General features: G+C 38.5%; 1 protein-coding gene across 1 annotated transcript; it reads right to left on the reverse strand.

Annotated features, from left to right (window-relative positions):
• Positions 1-17,116: 17,116 nt before the first annotated feature.
• Positions 17,117-17,458, reverse strand: LOC119004195 (cytochrome c oxidase subunit 6B1-like). Its single transcript, XM_037070942.1, has one exon. The coding sequence runs from the start codon at positions 17,456-17,458 to the stop codon at positions 17,117-17,119; it is 342 nt and encodes a 113-aa protein (XP_036926837.1).
• Positions 17,459-22,707: the final 5,249 nt, after the last annotated feature.

Here is a 22,707-nt window from a genome sequence, read left to right on the forward strand (position 1 = left end):
GACTTCACTCCAGGAAGACAAACAACCCAATTAAAACATGGGCAAAAGGCCTGAAGACATACTTCTCCAAGGAGGACATACATGGGGCCCAGAGACATGAAAATATGCTCAGCATCACTAGCCACCAGAGAGATGCAAATTAAAATTACTATGAGATACCACTTCATACCAATCAGAATGGCCATCATAAACAAATCAACAAACAAATGTTGGAGAGGATGTAAAGAAAAGGAAAACCTAAGTGCACTGTTGGTAGGAATGCAGACTGGTGCAGCCACTGTGGAAAACAGTATGGAATTTCCTCAGAAAACTAAAATTGGAACTGCCTTTCAACCCTGGAATCCCACTACCGGTTTTATACCATAAGAATCCCAAAATGCCAATCCAAAAGAACCTATGGACCTCAATGTTTGTAGCAGCACAATGTATAATAGCCAAGTGTTGGAAACAACCTAAGTGCCCATCAGTAAGTGAATGAATCAAAAAACAATGGTTCATTTACACAATGGAATTCTATGCAGCAGAAAGAAAGAGGGAGCTACTACCCTTTGCAACAGGATGGATAGAACTGGAAAGCATTATGCTGAGTGAAATAAGCCAGGCGGTGAAAGACAAATACCATACGATCTCACCTATATGTAGAACCTAATCAACAAAATAAACAATCAAGTAAAATATAATCAGACACATTGAAATAAAGAAGAAACTGACAGTATCCAGAGAGAAGCAGGGAGGGGGTTAACTTGAAAAAAGACATAGGGTCTCCAAGGAACATGCATAAAGTGCACATGGAAAAAGCTGAAGTGAGTTAGGATTGAGGGTGGGAGGTGGGGATGCATAGGGCAGGTAGGAATGGTGAAGGTAGTATGGGAACAAGTGTACTTGAACAAATATAAAAAATCATTTATTTATTTACTTATAGACATTTATTTTTTTTAACTTTTTCATTTAATTATTTTTCAAGTTCAGTTTTCTGTCTATTACTCCCATCCCAGCTCACCCCCCGTGCTCTCCACCTTCCTCCCATTTCCACCCCCCTTATTTGTTGTCCATGTGTCCCTTATACTAGTTTCTCTAAATCCCTCCCCCTTTTCCCCTGAAATTCCCTCCCCTCTCCCCTCTGGTTGCTGTCCCCCTGTTCTCTATTTCAATAGAGAACAGTGTCTTTGTTTTTATTTTGCTTATTTGTTTGTTTTGTTGTTTAGCTTCCTGTCAAAGGTGAGATCACATGGTATTTGCCTTTCAACACCTGGCTTATTTCACTCAGCATAATGCTCTCCACTTCCATCCATGCTGTTGGAAAGGGTAGGAGCTCCTTCTTTCTTTCTGCAGCATAAAATTCCATTGTGTATATGTACCATAATTTTTTGATCCATTCATTTACTGATGGGTACCTAGGTTGCTTCCAGCACTTGGCTATTGTAAATTGTGCTGCTATGAACATTGGTGTGCATAGGTTCTTTGGGATTGGTGTTTTAGGGTTCTTAGGATATAATCCCATCAGTGGAATTGCTGGGTCAAAAGGCAGGTCCATTTTTAGTTTTCTGAGAAAATTTTATACTGTTTTCCATAATGGTTGTACCAGTCTACAATCCCACCGATAGTGAAGTAGGGTCCCTTTTCCCCACAGCCTCTCCAATATTTGTTGTTTGTTGCTTTGTTTATGATAGCCATTCTGACTGGCGTAAAGTGGTATCTCATTGTGGTTTTAATTTGCATCTCTCTGATAGCTAGCAATATTGAGTATCTTTTCATGTGTCTCTGGAACCTCTGTATGTCCTCCTTGGAGAAGTGTATGTTCAAGTCCTTTTCCCATGGGATTCTTTTCTTGATTTCTGCTTCTGTTGATTCATTGTTAGTATACAAAAATGCCTTTGATTTCTGGATATTGACTTTGTATCCCACTGTTTTGCCAAATTCATTTATTAGTTTGAGCAGTTTTTTGGAAGGGGCTATAAAATTTTCTATGTACACTATCATGTCATCTGCAAACAATGCCAGTTTTGTTTCCTCCTTTCCGATTTGGATGCCTTTTATTTCCTTTTTCGTCTGATCACTGTGGCTAAAACTTCCAATACTATATTGAACAGAAGTGATGAAAGTGGGCAACCTTGTCTTATTCTTGATCTTAGTGGAAAAGATCTTAGTTTTTGCCCATTGAGTATGATGTTTGCTGTAGGTCTCTCATATGTGGTCTTTATTATATCAAAGAATACTCCCTCTATTCCCACTTGCTAAGTGCCTTTATCATAAATGGGTGTTGTACCTTATCAGAAGCTTATTTCATGTCTATTGATATGATCATGTGACTTTTGTTTTTGCTTTTGTTTATGTGATGTATTACATTTACTGATTTGCAAATATTGAACCATCCTGCCATCCCTGGGATGAATCCCACTTGGTCGTGGTGTATGATCTTTTTGATGTATTACTGGATGCAATTTGCCAATATTTTGTTGAGGATTTTAGTGTCCATGTTCATCAGCGATATTGACCTGAAGTTTTCTTTTTTTGTTGTGTCTCTATCTCTTTTTGGAATTAGGATGATGCTGGCTTCATAAAAAGAGTTGGGGAGTTTTCCCTCCTTTTGGATTTTTTGAAGTAGTCTGTGAAGAATAGGAGTTAGTGCCTCCCTAAATGCTTTGTAGAATTCTTCTGTGAAATCATCGGGTCCAGGGCTTTTGTGTTACAGGAGGGTTTTTTTTTTATTACTGCTTCAATTTTATCTGCTGTTATTCATCTGTTCAGGTTATCTGCTTCTTTTTCATTGAGTTTTGGAAGATTACATATTTCTAGAAATGTGTCCATTTCACCTAGGTTTTCAAAAATCTTGGCATACAGTTCTTCATAGTAATTTCTTACAATCCCTTCTATTTCTGTGGTATCAGTTGTAATTTATCCTCTTTCATTTCTGATTGTGTTTATTTGTGTCCTCTCTCTTTTCTTGATGAGCCTACTTAAAGGCTTGTATATTTTGTTTATCTTCTCAAAAAACCAACTCCTGGATTCATTGGTCCTTAGATTTGGGTTTCTAGTCTCTATGCCATTTAATTCTGCTCTGATCTTGATTATTTCCTTCCTTCTACTTGCTCTGGGCTGTCTGTCTTGTTGTTGTTCCTTGAGCTCTTGCAGGCATAGAGTTAGGTTGTTTGTTTGAAATGTTTCTGTCTTCTTTAGGTAAGCCTGTAGTGCTATGAACTTCCCTCTCAGGACTGCCTTCACCATGTCCCATAAGTTTTGGGTTGTTGTGAGCTCATTTTCATTTGTTTCCAGAAACTTTTTGATTTCTTCCCTAATTTCATTCTTGACCCATTCATTGTTTAATAGCATAAAATCCAGTCTCCATGCTTTTGGGTGTTTGGGGTTTTTTCCTTTGGGATTGGTTTCCAATTTCAGTCCCTTGTGGTCAGAGAAAATCCTTGGTATGATTTTAATTTTCTTGAATTTGTTGAGGCTTGTTTTGTGTTCTATTATATGGTCTATCTTTGAAAATGTTTCATGTGCATTTGAAAAGAATGTGTGTTTAGCTTCTTTGGGATGAAGGGCTCTCTATATATCAGTTAAGTTTATTTCATCTACGGTGTTGTTTAATGCCGCAATATCTTTGTTGATATTTTGTATGGAAGAGCTGTCCATTTTTGACAGTGGGGTGTTAAAACCCTTGATATTTTTTGGAGGTTCTGTTCATTTTTGACAGTGGATTTGTTAAAATCCCCAACTATAATTGTATTGCTGTCAATATCTTTCTTGAAATCCTCTAAGATTTTCCTTATATATTTGGGTGCTCCTATGTTGCACGCATATATATTTACAGTGTTAATGTATCCTTGTTGGATTCTTCCCTTGAGTATTATGAAATGACTTTTTGCGTCTCTCTCTATGGCCCTGTTTTTGAAGTCTATTTTGTCTGATATTAGAATTGCTACCCCGGCTTTTTTTTTTCTTGTCTGTTTGCTTGGAAAATTTGTTTCCAGCCTTTCACTTTTAGTCTGTGATGGTCTTTTGTCCTGAGGCAGGTCTCTTATAGGCAGCATATGTCATGCTTTCCTATCTATTCAGCTATTGTATGTCTTTTGACTGGAGCATTTAATCCATTTACGTTTAAGGTTATTATTGATAGATACTTATTCATTGTCATTTTTGTACCTGTGTTCCTCTCTCTCTCTCTCTTTTTCTTCCTTTCCTTAAAGCAGCCCTTTTAGTATTTCTTGTAGAGCTTGTTTGGTGGAGGCATATTCTTTTAGACTTCTTTTGTCTTGGAAGCTCTTTATTTGGCCTTGTATCTTGGTTTAGAGCTTGCTGGGTAAAGTAGCCTTGGTTGTAGGCCTCTGGTTCTCATTACTTGGAATATTTCTTGCCATTCTCTTCTTCCTTGGAGTGTTTCCATTGAGAAGTAAGCAGCTAACCTTATTGGGGCTCACTTGTATGTGATTTTCTGTTTCTCCCTTGCTGCCTTTAAGATTCTCTCTTTGTCTTGGAATTTTGCTATTTTAATGATGATTTGTCTTGAAGTGGGCCTCTTTTGGTTCCTCTTTATTGGGACTCTCTGTGATTCCTGCATTTGTGTGACTTTTTTTCTCATCAAATTAGAGAAATTTTCCATGATTTCTCTTTGAAATAGGTTTTATATCCCTTGTTCTTCTTCTCCTTCTGGTATTCTTATCATTCGGCTATTATTACATTTCATATTCTCCTGAATTTCTCTTAATTCTTCTTTATTTTTTACAAGCCTCTTTTCCTTTTCTTGCTCTTTCTGGGAGTTTTTTTTTTCTAGTTTGTCCTCCAACTCACTGGTCCAGTCTTCTGCTTCATTAATCCTGCTTTTGATTCTTTCTACTGTGTTCTTCAGTTCAGAAATTGACTTCTTCATTTCCTCTTGGCCTTTGCTGATAGTTTCTATTTCATTTTTCACATTGATAGAGTTTGTGGTGAGTTCATTGTAGCTCCCCCATAGTTTCTGGTAGCTCATTGTGAGCTGTTTGAATTTCCTAATAACCAGTGCTTTCAATTCAATATCTGATAGTTGACTTGCCTCTATTTCATCTAACATTCTTTCTGAGACTTCCACCTTTTCTTTCATTTGGGGGTTGTTTCTTTGTCTTCCTATTGTTTGTGAGACTCTTCTTGTTAGCCTCAGCTTCTTAAATTGATCTGTTCTGACTCCCTGGGTTTGTGGTGTGAACTTCTGTGGTAGAATACCTGTGAAATTCAGTGGTGCAGTCTCCTGCAGGTATCTTGATGTTCTCTGCTTTCACCTACTCCTTTTTGTGTGTGTGTGTGATCAGTTGGAAGGGGAGGCAGAATGGTTTATGACAGCAAAAGAGTATTTTATGATATTTACAATCACAGCTGGTGGAGAAGAGATAGAAGATTTTAGGCTATATATAGTGTTAACCATAATCTCCAACCCAACTTGCCACTTTTAAGAAAGGATGGACTAAAGATAAGTCTCTTGTTGGGGAGGGAATGCTTGTGAGTTGGATCTATAAAGCAGTGAGGTTACGGGTGGTCAGATTTTGAGGCAAGGTGAGAGTAAAGAATAGTAAATAGGTGTAGCATGTGAGCAAATAGAGTTAATCACTACAGTAATGGAATTCAGGAACCTGTAAAGTGGGCTAAGATCAGGGAAATGTGTTTTGAAATATTTACAGTTATGTAGAACAGCTATTATTTACAATAATATTAGCATGACAATCATATGACAGACTCTGTGTGATCTGTCTTAATAGGGGGTATAGAGCTTTGGATAGTGTGCTAAAGGAAAACAAGTGACGTGAAGCATAGAAAATTAGGAATGCACTGTGCAGGAAAGAACAGGGGAAACCTGACAAATAATACAATATAACCAGCCAAGACTAAGAAGCCTATACAGAAAGAGGAGGAATACATAGATACTATTATAATATAAAAGTAATGAGAATAATGAAAAAAATACAAGTATGCAGCAACTTGTGGCTTCTCTGCTATAGCAAAGAGAAATTTGTCTTTCTGTCTGTATTGTTGAGATGCCTTCTCTTTGGGTCCCACTCTGGTCTTTTCACAGTTCCCAGTTGTTTGTGTCTCTTGTAGGTAAAAGAAAACAAAGCAACAAAGAAACACACAAAAAAAAAGACAGGAGAAGGGAGGAAAAAGCGATAAGTTTGAGAAGAAAGGAAGAAGGACTAAAACAGCAAAAAAAGAAAGGAGAGAAACAAAGTATTGAAAGATAAAACAATAATAAAAATTAAAAATATATAACATTACTAAAAAAATACACAAAAAAACACACACACACACAAAAGTTTCCCTTGTTGGTTTCAAACTGTCCAAACCAGTTTTTCTGGTTGCAGCAGGACCTCTCTGTGGGTTGGGATGCAGGCACGCGTGCCAGCTAGGCTACCAGCCTGGGGTGCGGGCACCTGCACACCCGCCAGGCTGCCTGGGTCCCTCAGGATCTGGCGGTCCTTCCCAGCCCTGTGGCAGTACTCAAATGCTTCTGCCCCTCTCTCAATCGCTGCCAGGCTGGGTGGGAAGCAAGCCAAGCTGCTGTGGCAGGAGAACACCTCAGTCCACTTTCCAAAAAAAACTTCTCCAGAAAGCCTGCCTCTCAGCCTAGCCCAATCCCCAGCCAGACCAGTGACAACAATGCACCTCTCATTTCTCCCCTGCTGGTGGGCTGGTGGGCTGGCGACCACAGAGTCCGCAGTTGAACATGGCCCTTTGTCCCTGTTACCTTCTCTGTAAACTCAAGCAGACAGGTCTCTGCCCGGCGTTGCCCAGCCTTGCTTAGACGGGGAAGGAGGGAGCAGATGACTGGCGCTGGTCACCTACCAAGGCTGCTGGGTGCCCGGGCTCCCACGGTGCTGGTCCCAGACCAATTCCTCTGGACCCTGACCGTGGCAGGCTCTAGCCATGCCCCATCACTTCTGTCTCCATTCAAATCCCCGAGACCCCACTGACCTGCGGCTGTGCAGTCCCTCGGTGTCTGTCACAATCTCTGGTCTCTTATTTTCATAAATGCTGGGGAACTGTTGGCTAATTGTGCTGTTCCTCAGTATATCTGCCAGGATTTTCTCCCATGTGTACTGGAGCTGGAATCCGTTCCGTCCTACTCCATCGCCATCTTCCCCCCTCTCCCCTACTTATATACATTTATATATTTATTTATTTTTATGTGTTTAGGATGCATAGTCAGCTTTGAATTTAGATTGCATTTAACAATGAAGGCATTACTCTTTAATTCCTAGCTTTTAAGTAAGTTTATAATTCAGCAATTTTACTTGTCCTCAAAATTTTCCCATTCTTTTCTTTTCTTTTCTTTCACATGTGGTGGTCACTTGCAAAGAAAATACAGATTTTTCTTAAATCTATCTCACTATTGGTGTAAAGGAAACTTCTTTTGGACCTTTTAATGCCTAGAATGTTTTACTTATTTCCAAAGGTCAGTGCACAGATTCATTTATGGGGCAGTTTGATGGCTGCTTGTCTTCATTTATTTTCATAGTACATTGATGCGTTCTTGTTTATTTAGTGAGAGTTTTGATAATTGAAATTTCTGAGAGTTCTGTGACATTTTCTTATGCTGAAACAAAGAATTACTATCATTTTGATTGATTCTTATGAGCCTCAGACACCTGGTTTGAAATAATACTATTATGGGTATCTCAAGAAATATTCTGATTTCAATGTTTATTGTGAATTTGTTTAACCTAATATAAACATTGTATTGATGTTTTTTTCCAAAGTTATGCATTCTTCTTAATAAGACAAAATAAAGCTAACCTGAAATTTGACTAAAAAGTTTTCAGTGGAGTTTTTAAAGGATGATTCAGTGCAATGGAGAAAACCAAAACAGATAATCAGAGGAGGTAGGCAAAACAGGTTTTACACAGTATGTGTAAACAGCATGCCAATAAATTAATTAGGTCCCTGGCTTGTGTGGTTTAGTGGATTGAGTGCTGACATGTGAACCAAAGGGTCACTGGTTTGATTCCCCAGTAAGGCACATACCTGGGTGGCAAGCAAGTCCCCACTGCTGGTGCATGAGAAGCAATCACACATCTATGCTTCTCTCCCTTTCTCCCTCCCTTCCCCTCTCTCTAAAAATAAATAAACACAATCCTTTTTTTAAAAAGTAAAAAAATGAAAATAAATTAATTAGGCTTTAAAGAGGATTACAAGAATAGGTATTCCATAGAGAAAAGTAGAAATGAACAAAAGAAGGACAATAAAATGTTACATGAATATGTGCATGATGGAAGAATGTGAAAAAATGATAATGAATATAAACATCATCTGCTACCTAAGATTTATTGCCACTTTCCATCAGAAAACAAAAGTAATCCTACTGGAGAGTTTGTGGACTTAAAATTTAAGTTCTATGGTACATTTACATAGAATACTGGAATAGGTGCATCTGTAAAAAAGAAAAGAAAAAGGAGAAAATTTTACTGTTTGGGACAGTGTAGGTGAACCTGGAGAGTATTATGCGAAGTGAAATAAGCCAGTTGGTGAAAGACAAATACCATATGATCTTACTCATATGTGGAATATAAACAACAAAATAAGCTGATGAGATACACAGAACAGATTGACAGCTATTAGAGGGGAGGAAGAGGGAGATTGAGTAAAAGGGGGTGAAGCTGTTTCTTCTGTCTGTCTATGGTTATAAGGCTTTTCTCTCAGTATTGTTCAGTTGTTTGTTTCCAGTGATTTCTCCTCAGTTTAGTTGTAATTCTAGATTGGTAATTCAATATTAACCTGGATACCAGGCTGAAAATATATTTCTTAAAATAGGTCTGATTTCAATAAAGTCTGGAAATGTTCTCAGAGGAAATTGATACATAGTTTTTATTTTCAGTTTTCCAGATGTACCCATAGAAAGCAGACACCTTATTTTCTTTAATCTGGTCTTTTATTTTGATTTTTTTTTACTAAAATTGGCCTCACATAAGGCCTNTCTCAGTATTGTTCAGTTGTTTGTTTCCAGTGATTTCTCCTCAGTTTAGTTGTAATTCTAGATTGGGAATTCAATATTAACCTGGATACCAGGCTGAAAATATATTTCTTAAAATAGGTCTGATTTCAATAAAGTCTGGAAATGTTCTCAGAGGAAATTGATACATAGTTTTTATTTTCAGTTTTCCAGATGTACCCGTAGAAAGCACACACCTTATTTTCTTTAATCTGGTCTTTTATTTTGATTTTTTTTTTACTAAAATTGGCCTCACATAAGGCCTGAACTCACCCACTTCCCTCTCCATTGCTTAATCATTAAACCCTCAGGGCAATGAGGTTCTGGTCAGCAATCAGTAGTCTTAGCAAAAAAAAACAAACAAAAAAAAAAACCTTGGGTCAATCAAACTAGAGATAACATCTAGATCTCAGTTGTGTTTCAGCTTCAGAGTTACCCCACCAAACTCATCCTTGCAAAACAAGGGAAATCCCAAGGCTGATGTAGTTCAGTTGGTTGCAGTCTCATTCCATATACTAAAAGGTTGCAGTTTCACTTCCTGGTCAGTGCACATGCTTAGGTCCAGCTGCTGGGTCAAAAGGGAGTTCCATTTTTAGTTTTTCTGAGGAAATTCCATACTGTTTTCCACAGTGGCTGCACCAGTCTGCATTCCCACCAACAGTGCACTGGGGTTGCATTTTCTCCACATCCTCTCCAACACTCGTTTGTTGAGTTGTTTATGATGGTCATTCTGACTGGTGTGAAGTGGTATCTTGTAGTGGTTTTAATTGCATCTCTGATGGCTAGTGAGGCTGAGCATCTTTTCATATGTCTCAAAGTCCTAGAGGAGAACATAGGCAGGGAAATATCAGATATTTCATGCAGAAATATTTTCACCCATATGTCCCCTAGAGCAAGAGACATAAAGGAAAGCATAAACCAAGGGTGTCAAACTCATTTTCACAAGGGCCCACATCAGCCTTGCAGTTGCCTTCAAAAGCCTGAATATAATTTTAGAACTGTGTAAATGTAACTACTCTTTAACTAGGGGCAAGGAGCTTGGCACTGCCACCAGGTAGAAATGAGGTCCGGATAAAGCAAGGTTGAAGAGCTGGATTCGGACTGCAGGCCTTGTGTTTGCCACCTGTGGAATAAACAAACGGGATCTCATCCAAATAAAAAGCTTCTGCATGACTAAAGAAAACAGCATTAAAATGAAAAGAGAACCAACCGTATGGGAAAACATATTTGCCCATACCTCAGACAAGGGTTTGATCTCCAAAATATGTAAAGATCTCACATGACTCCACTTCAGGAAGACAAACAAGCCAATTAAAAAATGGGGAAAGGAATTGAACAGACAACCACAAGTCTTGATCCAAATGTTTTAGCAGAAGTTGTTCACATTTAGTTGTCTAGAGAAGTCTTTGGGAAGCTTTCTTTTGTGTGTTGTCATGTGCTTCTTGAGAATCTCAAGAGATTCTTAGTTTACATAGCCCACCGTCATGGAGTCTGGGAGATTTTTGTGTCATCATTTCATCTGAGAACTGTGAACTCAAAGGTTTATTCCTTGGAACTTTAGGGTATACCCTTCCTGCCTTTAGAATACTTCATAGGATTGCTTTCCCTAACGTTCAAAAACAGTCATGCACTAGTGCCGTTTCTAGGTCCCTGACTTGAAGTTCAAGCAGGAGTTCTGTAGTTTGTCCATAGGAAAAGCTGTCACACCTGTTAGTTAAACACTTGGGTAACCTACATGAAACTTTACAGTTTCTCTTCAGATGGCTTTCTATACTTATATGAGGGTACCATTAGTTTATTTAACATTCTCTGATGATTGAGCATCATAAAGACAATGGAGTTCCTGGATGATAGGCAGGATCTTACAAAGCTCTTTTATTACTTCCTCTGTAGAATTTGCCACTATGCAAAAAGGAGAATAATACCCATGTGAGACATGCAAAAAAAAAACAAACTAGAAAATATGGTTGACTTTGGACAGGAAAATCACCTGGCCACCAAGAAAATAGAGTGTAGTAAGAGCATACATATTTATTTGAATGGAGTAACTACACAAAATCAATGTACAAATGTTTAAATGAATCCTAAAGCTTTAGTTCTTTCCATAACCCACCTTTAAAATTTTGCCAGGATTACAGGTTTGGCAGGTAGAGTATGTGCTAGAAACAGCCTCAGCAATTTGAAATGAAATTGCCCCAATAATGCTGGCTTAACACTGCAGTCTTTTCTTTTCCTCTGCTTAGAGTAATAAAATTGAATCTTTCTGCAAATAAATTTTTAGCCAGCATTATCATAATGAAAAAGACAGAATTCTTCTTGGAGAATAACAATGAATTTATAAGGATATAATCAGTGATAACCCTGTAGATAAGAATAAGTTAGAAACTAAGACCATTAAAACTTTTTAGGGCTTTTTGCTTTATAATGTGAAGCTCAGGACATTATTTCTGATATCAAAGTTTATTGAAATATATAAATATTAATTTTTATCAGTCTTTATGTTTGAACAGGGTATTTCTTTAAAACTCAGAAGTATGGAATCATTAAAAATATTTATTTAATACATTTTATACCATGAATGATGAAAAAAGAATTTCTCTTTTTACCTCTCAGGATTTTTTCTTTTATCTTAATTTTGGTAAACAAAGAGTTCACTAAAAGTTTAACATTTTTTGTGTATGCATAACAAATAGATTTTTATTTTATTTTATTTTTAAGTGATTTTAGAGAGAAATGTAAGGAGAGAGAGAGAGACAGAGAGAGAGAGAGAGATTGGTTTGTTACCTCCCATACTTGCCCCTGACCAGGGATGGAACTAGCAGCCCAGATATGAGCTGTGACTGGGAACTGAACTCTTTGGTGTACCAGACAATGCTCCAACTAACTGAGCCATCTGTCCAAGACAAAAATAGATTTTGAAAATGTAAATAATCTTTCTTTCTTTCTTTTTTTTGAATTTTTGAACAAAATTTATTTCACACTCAAGGTAGATTACATAATACCACAACTATTCATTCTTGGATATGCAATAAAGTCTCCAACTTTGATGTTTGCTTACCGTTTATAAGCCACACTCTTCCCTCTCATGTTTCTGCTCAATATTTGAGTAGGCTGACAAGAAAAGCCATGTGACCCTTTCTTTGGAACCTGATGCGGATCCCGGCCAGCAGGGTCCATGTGTTGTGGCTGCAATAAACAAATTCACATAGACTACAGAAATCCTGTGAAGAAAATAAGATGACATGGCCACTCTATGAGTGAGAGAGGGCCCTGACCCCTGCCTGAACAGGCTTTTATTCATTTTCTGGGCATATTTCATCAAGGACGGTCCTCATTTACTATGCATAGGTTTGCTTTAGGTGGTTACCTTTTACAGAAAACAAAAAAGAGGATGCCGCTAATCACATCACAGAAGAATGATATTTGCAAATGCAAAGGAGAAAGTGGTTGAACTGGTTACTTTCATCTTTGGGAGGTTTAGCATAGATTTTAGGAAGTTACTTTAAAGATACACAGTAAACATTTTCTGCCTCAATCCAAGGTGAGAGAGTTTTAGTAAAAGCAAGCCTCATAGCAGCCTAGGTACAACGGAGGACTGATTCCCCATGGGAGAACCTACCCATGGGATTGGGTCCTGTGTGCCAACTCACTCCCCACTGGATTTTCCGAGTCAGGGCCTGGGCTACATTCCCAATGCCATATGGAACAGTTCCCTATAGGAGCCAGCTGAAAGTTAAGCCCTTTAGCAGAGTTCCTCGACTGAACCACCATAAAAATCACTAAACCAGTTCCCCTTTCCTGGTCTCTGAAGACATTTTTGAATCAACATGGGAAGCATGCCCTGCTCTTCCAGAAAGCCTCAGTATGGCATTTGTGCACCCTCTTTTTTAATTGTTATTCTATTACAGTTGTCCCAATTTTCTCCCGGTGGCTCTCCCCTGTCCCACGCTCCGAGGCCCACCCCTGTTCCCATAGTCATTCCCCACACTGTTGTGCATGTCCATGGGTCATTCATACATGTTCCTTGACTAGACCCTTCTCCTTCTTTTTCCCCTTATTCTCCTGCTCCCTCCCCTCTGGTAGCTGTCAGTCTGTTCCTTGTTTTCATGTCTCTGGTTCTATTTTGCTCATTTGTTTTGTTTATTAGGTTCCCTTTGTTGATGGGAGAGACCCAGTTTTTCTTGCTGACGCATGTAAAGAACTATAGATCAGCAAATCTATTAGCTGTAGTCAGTTTATTAGTGACCTGTTCACATGGAAGAGAATGAGACTGGGTAGAATAGGGAATGAAAGGCAAAGTTTCAGGGCAAAGCAAGATGGCACAAGTAAGAGTGTCTGAAGATCAGGGTGGCAAGCCCCCAGGTGGCCAGAGGCCTGGTGGCCCAAGAGCCAGGAGCACCAAGAGAGAGAGTCATTTGTTCTGAGCACTTATATAGTGGGTGGGATAAGAGATAAAAATTACCTATTGTTTAACGGGTAAATGTGGTGCCAGCTTTCTCAGGTGGACGTGACTACCCAAACTTAGGTATGTGTGGGGATCTGTTAGCCCGAATCCTTATCTTGCTCCAGACTCCATTCATTCCTCTTGTTGTAAAACAAATATGTGACAGGAGGCAGTTTATTAAAATTGGGACACTTTCCAAAGTTATTTATAAGCTCTTTCTGTAAGCATTAGGGACTCCCTCATAAAACCAATAGTGACCAGAGGTAGAGGATTAACCAAAGTTGTTTTATAGGCTTCTTCTTTGGGTACCATGGACCCTCTCCTGCATTCCAGGCCTTGGGATAAAAGCAAAGTTTCATGGCCTTCTTTTCCAGATAATGAAAATGCTACATAGAATTTCAAGGACTTCCCTTCTTTCTTGCTAACATAGTGTTTCTTGTGATATTGGAACACCTGGCAATATTATCAGACCAAGCTCATGACTACTGAGTTAGCATGTGAGACATGTCTTCTTCCTCCTCCCTGCCTTGGTTTACCATTTATTCTACCTAAGTGGTAAAAGGTGTTTCCTGGCAACCAGGATGCTAGACTCTGGCCAGTAACAGCAGTGCAGTCTCAGATTTCTTCCTATGCTGTCTCCTGCCTCACTCTTATAGGTAAGATCATATGGCATTTGTCTTGCACCTCCTGGCTTATTTCACTTAGCATAAAACCCTCCAGTTCCATCCATTCTGTCAGGAAAAGGGGGGGGGTAAACTTTATTTCTATTTTAAGCCCTCTTCAAATGCAGTAACAATAATCTTATCAATGGGAGGTGCTTCCCCTTCCTCAGGACTATGTCTAGGTTGGTGAGATTTCTGAACTACTGAACTAGGGAGAAGAGGAAAGCATCAGGTCCTTGCATCACTAGCCTCACGCAGATTCTGAGATGTCCTTTGTCCATTCTGGTGTTTGGTTTTCAGTCCTTTGGTTTTGGTGCTGGCAGGTCCCTCACCCACAGTCCTGACAGCTTGGACCCTCCAATAATGGCAAATGCCTGGCTTGAGATTGAGAGATGCCTGTGTCTTCCTTGTTGTTTCATGTGGCAGAAGTCTCTGAGCCTACCCTTCTGCCTAGACATATTTAAAGCACCACTTCAGAATTCATTAGAAAAGGGACTCTAACTTAATATCCAAGGCTTTGCTCAGGCATTCATAACCAAAGAGTTTCTCCTTCCCTCAGCAGGAGGGATGGAGGTGTTATAATCTTATGCTATTTTCTATCTCTGCCTCTTTCAAAAAAAAAAATCAATGAACTCAAGTTTTTAGAAATTTTAAAGTCAGCAGGGAGTACAAAGCCTTCCCCCAAATCCTCTCTTTTTGTCATTCAGTTGTTTCTATTATTATCTTGCCTTAGTGTGGCATCTTTGTTAGAATTCATAAACTGATACTGATATATTACTATTGTTAACTCAAATTTATAATTCACACTAGGGCTCACTCTCTCTGTTGTACAGTTCTGTGGGTTTGGGCAAATGACAATGATCATGTATCCATTAACTAAGTATTATGCAGAACACAATATTTAATTTTAAGTGAATTAAAATTTAAATACTATTAATTTTTTCCAGGAAAAATGAATTGTACAAATAAAGTTCTTAATAACCATCAAATCTCTGAGGGACAAAATTCAGCTCAGGAGTATTTACTCCCAAAAGGAAAATATAAAAACTTACTACATTTATAACATTCAAATTTACTACTTACATGTAGGCTGGAAGAAAATAACATTTATTTAACTGATTAACTGACTAAAAATTTAAAAAACGTCTTGGCATCTCCAACTTGATTGAAGACTAAATTCTCAGTTAACTTAACCTGCAAAGAAATCAAAGGTTTTTTAAACAGTGGCACTTAATGTTAATTCTGAAACATCATTTGCAACAATTTATCATGCTAATTTATGTGTGTTAACTCATTCTAAACATTCATTGAAATAACTACAGACTACCTACCACATCTCAGCATGTCTTCCACAACACTCAGCCTTGTTTCCTTTCCCAGAAGGATAGACATCAAGAGCATCTCTAATTGTTTGTAAGGGTGATAAATGATCAATACTATATAATCAAGCGGATTCGGATTTTTCTGGCCATTTGTTTCAATAGCTGTATTTGTGGAGGAATGTGGGGAGAGAAAAGAAAAAGGTATTGGGCGCTCTCTGCTGGTGAACTAACATAAATGAAAAAAAGAATTCTGAAAAGATAAAATGACATTTTGGGGGTCTCCACACTTCACATCTACCTTCCCTGCACCCAGTCTTCTTAAAGCATTATAGGTTCAGGACTCAGAGACATAAGAGCCTATACTTTAGGTTTTCATGGTAGAAAACTGAGAACTGGTTTGAGAGAATAGCTGTTAAATTCAGTGAGGTTGATAGCTGGGCTTTGTTTTTGTTTTTGTTTTTGTTTTTTTTCCAGCTTTATTGAGTATAATTAACAGATACAACTGTAAGATATTTAAACTGTATAAAATTATATATAAATATATATATATATGTACATTGTAAAAATTTTGTACCATTGTGTTTATGAATACATCTATCTGTCACATACTTATCTATTAATTTGCATGTGAGAACATTTAAGTTCTATTTCATAAGCAAATTTCAGTTACTTAATAGAGTATAGCCGACCACATTATACCTAATGCATAAGCCTCAGATCTTATTAATATCATTACTCAAAGTTTGTATCCTTTACTACCTTCTCCCTACTTCCTCACCCTCAAGACTCTGGTAACTACCATTTTACTCTCTGTTTTTATAAATTCAACTTTTTTTAAAGATCCCTGAATATAAGTGATACCATTCAATATTTATCTTTGTTTTTCTCTGCCTGGGTTATTTCCTTTGGCATAATGCTCTCCAGGTTTATTCCTGTTGTAACAAATGGCTGAGTGTCCTTCATTTTTAAACCTAAATATTATTCTATTTTATATATTTATTAAAATTTCTTTATTCATCTATCAATGGGCACTTTACATTGTTTACTTACCTTAGCTATTGTGAATATTGCTGGAAGTAAGAGGATCCCTCCCCTGTTGTAAGGCACTGGACTGGGAGCGGGTTTATGGCAAGAATATGTTTCAGTCTTTCCTACCCATTTTGATGTGGATTATTTCCTCAGTCACATGATGTGTAGGAGTTATTCAACTAGTTTTTGGATTTCTCTCTGCATGCAGCTATATATTTGGTACATTTGGAAGAGGAGGAAAATTCAAGGGCCTCATAATCACCATCTTATTGATATCCAAAAATAAAGTTTATTTGTTTCTGTTTACTAAATCCAAGTTTGTGCCTTGCTGGGTTGCTCAGTTGGTTGGAGCATCATCCATACACAGAAAGGTTGCAGATTGCATCCTTGGTCAGGACACATACCTGAGTTGTGGGTTCAATTCCTTGTTGGGGGTTCATACCACAGGGAACTGATCAGTTTCTCTATCTCACATAGATATTTCTCTTTCTCCCCCTCTATCTCAAATCAATAAACATATTTTCATGTGAGGATTAAAAAGAATCCAGGGTGATTCTACTAAATTGTGTCAAGATAGTTTAAAATTTTATCACTTTATTACATTAATTATAAACATAGCTACTTAGCTTTTTTGTGGTTAATTCAGCTTTTCTTTTTTCACTTTTCTGGCAAGTATTTATTATTAGCCAAGCCATGATTCAGGGTCCTAGGGCGGGATGGACCCAGGTCCTCCTTCACTTCCTTGGGAGAAGGACGGAAGACAGAGGACAAGGAGGGTTCGGCCCATTTTGACCTTCCCAGGAAATGTGCCTTCTGCCTGGTGGTCATTCCAGGCCAACAAACAAGATATAGGGCAAAGGGATGTGTACACACACTGGTACCATTTCCATACAAAGAAATCACCATCTTTAGGAGTCATTGTGTTCTCACAGCGGTAGAAGTCCAGGTAGTTCTGTCCACAGTTCCTGGTCTGGTTCCGGTTGGGGAAGTGGCTGTCAAAAAGGGGAGTCTTGCAGTTCTTGATTTTGGTCTTGATGTCTTCTGCCATGTTGCTGACTAAAGACACCCTTGAAGCCACACACAGCTCAATGTCTGTAGCTTAGCTTTAATGCGAGCAAGCAGATACCATGGGTTGATATATTCAGGTGTTAGTGGGAATAGAAGGCTTTACTTGTTTTAAGTTACTGAAATTTGGCTTTGTAGGTCAGCAACGTCTTGCCCATTAATCAAAATTGCTTTGAGATTCTCAGCAGTGTAAAGAACTTGCCCAAAGCCTTAAGCATCGGATCAGGTCACAGGCTTTCTTAGTAACAGAGATAGCAAACAAAGCATTGTGATTTTAACAAATCACTTTGCCTCTCTAGGTCCACAGTTTATTATTTGTGAAAGTGAGTTAGAGGACCTAGGAGACCTGTAGGTTTTAAAATGTTGAAAACCTATATTCTTCACTTTGCTTTTTAAAAATTAAGATGAAAAACTACGTCTATATCACTGAAAACTTTTATTTTAAATGGCTATTCTCTCTTTGCTCAGTGACAGTTTGGAGCAGATAGCGATACCTATTCCCTTAATAAACTACATAGAACACCCCAAGCTCACACTCGGAGGAAACAGAAAGAGGTCCATCCCATCCTTGCTTGTAACCCTTCACATCCTCTGAGAATAAACACCACTTATGTGGGCTAATCACATAGATTTTTTGCTTTCCCTCATTCTAGGCAAAGATGTTCCCTGGCCTTAGAAAGTTGATACATCAAGAAGTTGCCCACCCCCTTCTTGTTCAATTTTGACTTTGTACTCATCCTTTTGGAACTCATTTTCCAAAAAAATCAAATCCCCCCTGTAAGTAAATGGCATCACCACCCATCCAGGGGATTACCAACACGCTTAGGAATCATAATTTATTCTCTTTCTGTATCCACATCCAATTTGTCAGCAAACCTTGTTTGCTCCTATGGCCATAATGAATCTCACATTCAATCATTCATCTCTAGTTCCATACCATCTCTCTCTTCCAAGCCACTGCCATCTTTCACTGGAGTTACTGAAGATGCCTCTTACCTGGTCTCTGATTTCAGTTTCCCCCTACTCTCAATTTCCTAATTCATTCTCTACTTTAGCAGCAGCCAGGGTGGTTGTCTTCAAAAACAAATCAGATATTGGCTTTTCCTGCTTAATTTCCTTTAGTTCCTTGCACAAACTGAAAGTAAAACCCAAGCTCTTTACTCCTATTTGGTCTCTACTTGTCCAGTTTGCTAAAATCCACTTCATCTCACTCCCCACAATTCAGCCACACTGACTTTCCCTGTCTTCCTCAGATGTGACTAACTACTAATCACTTTCCCTAGCCACTCCTCCTGCTGGCGACATTCCCAGTCTGCCCCAACTCTGTATTTGGCTTTGCTTTCTTTATATTCTGGTCTCATCACTCCGATAAGTGCTTCAGAGAGCCGTCTTTGCCCAGATCCATCATGCTCCCAAAACTTGCCCCCATCTGTATCCTTTAATATATGCCCTTATTTACTCATCTCTTAGGGTTCATTGCAAATTCAAATTACCTTGTTAATTTATGTTTCCCTCATTTACTTCCTGCCTCCCCAGCTGCCAGGGCCCAGATGGGAAAGAGCCTTGTCTATCTTGTTGCACTGCTATCTTCCAAAGAACCTGAGAGTTGCTGGCATAGAGTAAGCACTCAGTGGGATTTTTCTCAATGAAGACGTCTAGACACAAAAGGAAGATAATTAACTTTAAGGCTCTGTGAAGATTCAGAATTATTTAAATCTTAACTATTGTAATTCTTGGAGGTTTATAGAAGATAGTTTCTACAATTCATACCCATATCTGTGGGTATTTTCTGGGCATATTATAGCAGATCATTAGCTCATGTGTCCCTCCTCCAGGGGGAACTCCTGTCTTTCTCCCCATGGTTCCCCTCTCAGTCTGAATTTTCTTTTCTGTGTGTCTTCACAGCCACTGTTTGTTTTTATCATTGATCTCACTGCACAATACTGCTGTTGCTGACCTATATGTGTGACTTATTTACTAGACTGAATTTCTTGATTAAGTAAAAGCCATTTCTTATTTGTTTTTGAAGGATTAGGAGTTTCTAGTACAATATGCATGATAGATAAATGGTGCATAAACAAAAGCAAGGGTGTGTTACAAATTACAATTATGGCTTTGCCAGTGACAGTATGGTAGGACACATAGCATGAAACTTGCCTTTGAATAATTGTAGGATCATCAAAATCCAAGTGCAAAGCTAATGTAAATGATCTGATATGATAACCAGTAATTAAATAATACTGAAACAGCATGTACTGACATCCCATCCTGACAACCTTTTCCACCTCATTTGCTGCATGCATCCACCTTTATCTCCAAGATGCCATTCTGATCCCCTATGATTCTAAGCTTACAGACCCACACTTTTGAGGTGCCTGTGAGAACTTATAAAAAAAAAAACATCGAAAGAAGTCTTCCTAATTCGGTTAAAGTGGAAGTAAGTTTTCACTGACCCTCTTTCACTCGTCTAAGTAACCAAGGTATAACTCAAGTGCTTTCCTCTTCCATTGTAATTTCCTTTAACTTGAAGCATAGATACTCACTTACTAAACACCGGTGAATTTAATTGGCATATAGTCAGCTTTCTCTCCTCCTGTGAGTTTGTTCTGACAGGATCTCTTAGGTTCTGAGAAGCTTAGTAGAAAGTAGAAACCATGATTAGTTAATTTTGCACTGACTCTTCTGCCTGGGTACTTGAAACGCATGTTACCTGTGTGTAAAGTACCTGCTCTGACAAGGCCAGCCCTACTCAGAAAAGCTCTTCCAGTATTGACTTACTAGATCCCATTACTTTTTAGGTTTAGTTATTGCTGCTCTAAAACAATCTCTACAAAAATAGAATTAATCCCCAAATTGAAAATAATATAGACTTAAATAGTAAATTCTTTGACCTTTGCATTAAAGGTCCTGAGGAAAGTTGTTTTTATTTTTTGTGTCCAATGTAAACTTTCAATGAAATGAGTTACTTGTTTCTTCTGTTTTGTTGCCTTGACTCACTAGAGGGAGGTAGAGGAAAAGGTTTCAAAGAAGCTAAGCTGGAAATTACACAGAAAATTCAATAACTGATTAGATTAGTGTTCTGTACTTTAACTCAGGTCCAAATGCTAAATCTAATGATGAAGCAAATTAAGATGCTGTTTTAATGTGTCTTCATCTTGAGAATAAATTTCTATGGATAATTCAGTCAATACATTCATTATCTAGGAGGTGGTTACGGATGAATTTTATGTCTTCTGTCTCTACGTCAATGAAGGTATTCACAAATACTTACATTTTCTTCTGCTCTTCCTTCCCTCAATTTTTACTGAAATAATCTAATAAAGTCACTTCTGAAAATTTCTTCCTGCTTATAGACTGTGGAATAACATTTTAAAAGGTGTGAAGTTGGCACTTAGCCAGGAATGTTGTTAAGAATCAAAACTTAAATAGTTTCTATGCACTCACCACATTAAATAATAAGGCTGCCTCCAGGCACTGGAAAACCCTTACCCAGTTCTATCTCAGATGTGAGCCAAAACTTTCTACAGAAAGATACAAAATTGTCTCCTGGAAAGAAAGGCCTCTCGTGCTCTCCTTGGGGTAGTGAGTCAAACATTTCTGAAATGACTTTATATATCGGCTAACAGGTGTGTGTAAAGAAAGATTCTGACAAAAATGAACACAGTTCTTTCCCTTGAGGAAAAGGGAAATGGGAAATTGTGGCGAAAGAGAACAACGACAGGCCTTTCCCTGGGGTGAGAGTCCCTATCGGGAAGCCAAACTGTGAAAAGCCAAAGGCTGTGGTGCACATCACTACCCCTCCCTTTAATTACAGAACAACAAGCATTTCATTTCATTCTGAAATGGAATACTGTTCCTATTTTATTAAATATGTGTGCTCCATTAAATATGGATTAGCTGTGGACCTTGCTGGTGATCAGTGGGTTACTGTCTTTCCAAACTGACATAAACTATTTGTGTTGGTTTTATGATCTGGGAAGCAAATGTAGCATTCCAGACTCCTAAGATCTTTAAAATTATTCTATTTTAATATGAAACAAATTCTTACATTTCAACCCTGAAAGAAAAAAAACAATCATCTGTTACATTATAGAAATGAGTTAGCCATTAATGTAAAAAAGAACCTGTCCACATAACTGCCCTCTATTTATTCAATTATATTTTGTCCATCCTGTTTTTAATTCTCTCTTATGTCTGACACTGTGGCATGTTGAAGGTTAGATGGCTTGATATGTTATCTCTCTTATATAAATGGGCTGGGTTTGTTTTAAGTACAAGTAAACTAATCATCATTTCTCTGCAGAAATAATACATAGAAGTTTGAAAATGTATGGCTTTCTGTTAGGGACCACCCTGCTTGGTTTCAGGAATTGTAAACCGCCTCCCATGTCTAAGGCTGTGAGCGACCTCCGGAATGTGAGACAAAGGAGACAAGGCTTGTCTCTGCTAGCAGATGCTGACCCTGCTTCATTTCCCTGATCCCGAAGTATGCTTGGATGGTCAGAGACAGGTGAGGACCCCTCAGAGGGCAGCCTAGGCCAGATACAATCACTTGGGAGGCCATCATGGAAGGACTAGGGGGACTGTGACAAAGAGGGAGTAATCGACCCTCACACCCTGGCTTTGATGAACCCCAAGTTCCCCTTGTCCTTTGGGAGAAGCACTTATTGTGTCTAATCCTCTTAAACCTAAAAACCTATGATGGAGAAGGCTGTGAAAGCCTTGTGCTGGGAATGGCGAGCTCCCTGGGTAATTAGGCCTGAGAAGGAATATGTGAAATCCTGTGAGACCTGTTTTGTTTAAGAATGCTTTTAGTTAGATGATAAGGGCCCAAGCAGAAAAAGAGTTTATGTTCCCAAAGTTCTGTAGCCTTTTAGCTGACAGACCCTGATTTAGAAGAAGCCCTAACAGTTCTTTATATACTATCTACTGTTTACTGCTTGACAATGATTAATAAGCTATACCTAAACTCCTGTGCAATAAAACCAATAAAAGACTGACTAGACAAGGGTCAGTGCGCTCTCTCTCCCCTGTGAGAGAATTGCCTGGCCGCTCCAAGCTGCTCTCCCCTTGAGAGGGTGTCAAGGCCAGTTCTGAGGCTCTCTCCGCCTTGAGGGAGTAGCCTTGCTGGCCCTTTTCCTCCACAGGACTCAGTGGACCATGTGAATTTGTCTCATGTCTCATCCATGATGTCATGGGCACTGCTTGTCAGTGCACGCATCAGCTTTCAGT

The sequence above is a fragment of the Sturnira hondurensis genome, unplaced genomic scaffold (genome assembly GCF_014824575.4).
Source record: "Sturnira hondurensis isolate 20B ecotype Veracruz unplaced genomic scaffold, ASM1482457v3 Scaffold0001304, whole genome shotgun sequence".
NCBI lineage: Eukaryota > Metazoa > Chordata > Mammalia > Chiroptera > Phyllostomidae > Sturnira > Sturnira hondurensis.

Excerpts from the sequence above, each read along its gene's own strand:
- LOC119004195 (XM_037070942.1), bottom strand. The coding sequence starts at position 17,458 with ATGGCAGAAGACATCAAGACCAAAATCAAGAACTGCAAGACTCCCCTT.